Below are 2,461 nucleotides of genomic sequence, written 5' to 3'. Positions count from 1 at the left end.
TTTTAAAATGTTTAAAATGTTGTAGATTTAAGTAGCAAATGAGAATCGCTAAAATTAATGCATATATTTTGTCTTCTTTAAGATGGCTGACTTTTCCATTTGTTGACATGACATGGTTAGATTCAGATGGTAAATATCATATATTATGTTGGGTGTCCATATTAGAGATAATCACCGTGTTTAGAATGAAACCATCATATTTAAAAACATGATATTAATCATATCATATAATAAAATATAATTTGTTGTTACTACTCTAAATATATATTCAATTATTATTGGATCTCTCTCTTTCAGAATCTTTACTTATTTAAACGATTTTGTTTCTGTATTTTAAAATATATTTTTTATATTAAAATATTTTAATGACAGTATATTTATTGAAAAAAAAATATTCTTTTATTTTTCAAAATAAGCAGAAAATAGTACAAACTTTGCTAAAGTGATTGTTTTGAACAAGTATTAACTTAGACATTATTTAAAAAAACATTATTTTAGCTGAAGTATTTGTATCAATAACGTTTGCCTTTTACCCCATGCTGGTGGGCCTTTTACCCCATGTGTGAGGAAAAAGGCCCCTCTTGCCACCTCATACATTTATAAGATTTTTAAACAAAATAAACAACTTGAATGATTTATTTTCACACAAAATCTGTTACTCCATTAATGTTCAATACAACGTATATATATTTTTTTGTACCCCTACAAATGTTGACATTTAGGCACTTTAGAGAATGTGTTTTAATACACTACCAGTTAAAATGTTTTGATCAGTAAGATTTTTAATGTTTTTTAAAGAAGTCTCTTCTGCTCACCAAGCCTGCATTTATTTGATCAAAAATACAGAAAAAACAGTGATATTGTGAAATATTTGTATTATTTAAAATAACTGATTTCTATTTGAATATATTTTAAAATGTCATTTATTCCTGTGATTTCAAAGCTGAATTTTCAGCATCACTCCAATCACATCCTTCAGAAATCATTCTAATATGCTGATTTGCTGCTCAAAAACATTTATTATTATTATTATTATTATCTTGAAAACAGAGAAGATTTTTTTCATTTTTTTTTATGAATAGAACGTTCAGAAGAACAGCATTTATCTGAAATAGAAGTCTTTTGTAACATTATAAATGTCTTTATCATCACTTTTGATCAATTTAAAGCATCCTTGCTAAATAAAAGTAATAATTTCTATAATAAAAAAAAATAATAATAATTATACTGACTCAAAGCTTTTGGTATAGTGTATAATGTTACAAAAGCTTTTTATTTCAGATAAATGCTGATCTTTGGATCTTTCTATTCATCAAGCAGGGGCGTTTCCTCCGAGGAGGAAATAATAACGAAATGTATTTTGGAAAGTTCCATCAGCTGAACAGTCACACCCTGCGGAAACTCCAATACAAATTACAAACAAACATTACAAACCATCACCTATTAACTATTAAAAAATGGTTTCCTGTAGTGTGTTTAGGATTTAGTGGTTTTAACAAGCCACTAATAGAAGGTGACAAACAGAGACTTACAGGGACCATACAGTTTCCATTAAAACCAATACAATTCCCATTATAACCAGTAAAGCCATTACAAATTCTGTGATGGTTTCTTTTGTTTTTATTAACAGGGTATGCCATTAAACTGTACAATTTGGTGAACAATCCACTAAAATTATTAGAATACTTTCATGAATTGACGTTTGGAGCATTTACGCGTGGCAGCATTAATAGATAAACACAAACAGCATAGATTTCTTTAATAGAGTGCGTAATATGTCAGGCCGAACATGCAGCACGTGAGAGACACACATATTTCTGATTGGATTAGCGATCAGAAACTTTTGGAGTTCCCGTGAACTCCACCTGAGTGACGCACATAGTGAAGAAGACTACAGGTATGAATTACAGTTATCTAAACGCATAATTTTAGTAAAAAAAACCCCAGAGTAAATGAATAAAATGAAGAATAAAACCAAGTAAGCAGGCATGTCGCATTTGTTAAAAGTTTAAACAAGGTGTGTTTACCTTCTGCGCAGCTCTCCCTCATAGTGTCTTATATACGGATCCGTCTGGATAAACGCGGTAAGGTCTGGTAAACTCTCATCAGTGCTTGAATCTGACATTGCTGTGGCTCTCAGAGTTTTAATAGAAGCGATATATCATCTCTTGCTCAAAGGGGTCTGGTAGTCCGAATTTAAAGGAGGTTGGGAGCTTCTCTGGGGGCTTAGCAAACACACGACCAATCCACCTTGGCCTGTTGTGCAATCCAGTCAGCGCGCAGAGCAGAACAGACCTCCTTTCATATAAAACACATTTCTTGGCTGGCAGCAAACTTGCCCTTGTCTCTCAGTGTTTGTGCTTTCATAAATACTTCTTTCTGATTTTATTGCAGTAAAGTTTTCACTGTTAAGTCGATTATACAGAATCACTTTTTTTAGCTTTAGAATTCAAAATAATTT

The 2,461-nt window shown here is 31.2% G+C and overlaps 1 protein-coding gene across 1 annotated transcript in view; it reads right to left on the bottom strand.

Annotated features, from left to right (window-relative positions):
• The window catches only part of LOC107685012 (1,4-alpha-glucan-branching enzyme-like), a 163,955-nt gene extending 161,830 nt beyond the window's left edge, over positions 1 to 2,125 (bottom strand). Inside the window, exon 1 of the mRNA XM_016481431.1 lies at positions 2,028 to 2,125. Within this exon, the coding sequence (XP_016336917.1) occupies positions 2,028 to 2,125 (98 nt within the window). The remainder of the gene's footprint in view (positions 1 to 2,027) is intronic.
• Between the last annotated feature and the right edge of the window lie 336 nt (positions 2,126 to 2,461).

Source organism: Sinocyclocheilus anshuiensis, unplaced genomic scaffold (genome assembly GCF_001515605.1).
Source record: "Sinocyclocheilus anshuiensis isolate Anshui unplaced genomic scaffold, SAMN03320099.WGS_v1.1 scaffold741, whole genome shotgun sequence".
Lineage (NCBI taxonomy): Eukaryota > Metazoa > Chordata > Actinopteri > Cypriniformes > Cyprinidae > Sinocyclocheilus > Sinocyclocheilus anshuiensis.
This window is presented reverse-complemented; position numbering and strand designations above follow the sequence as displayed.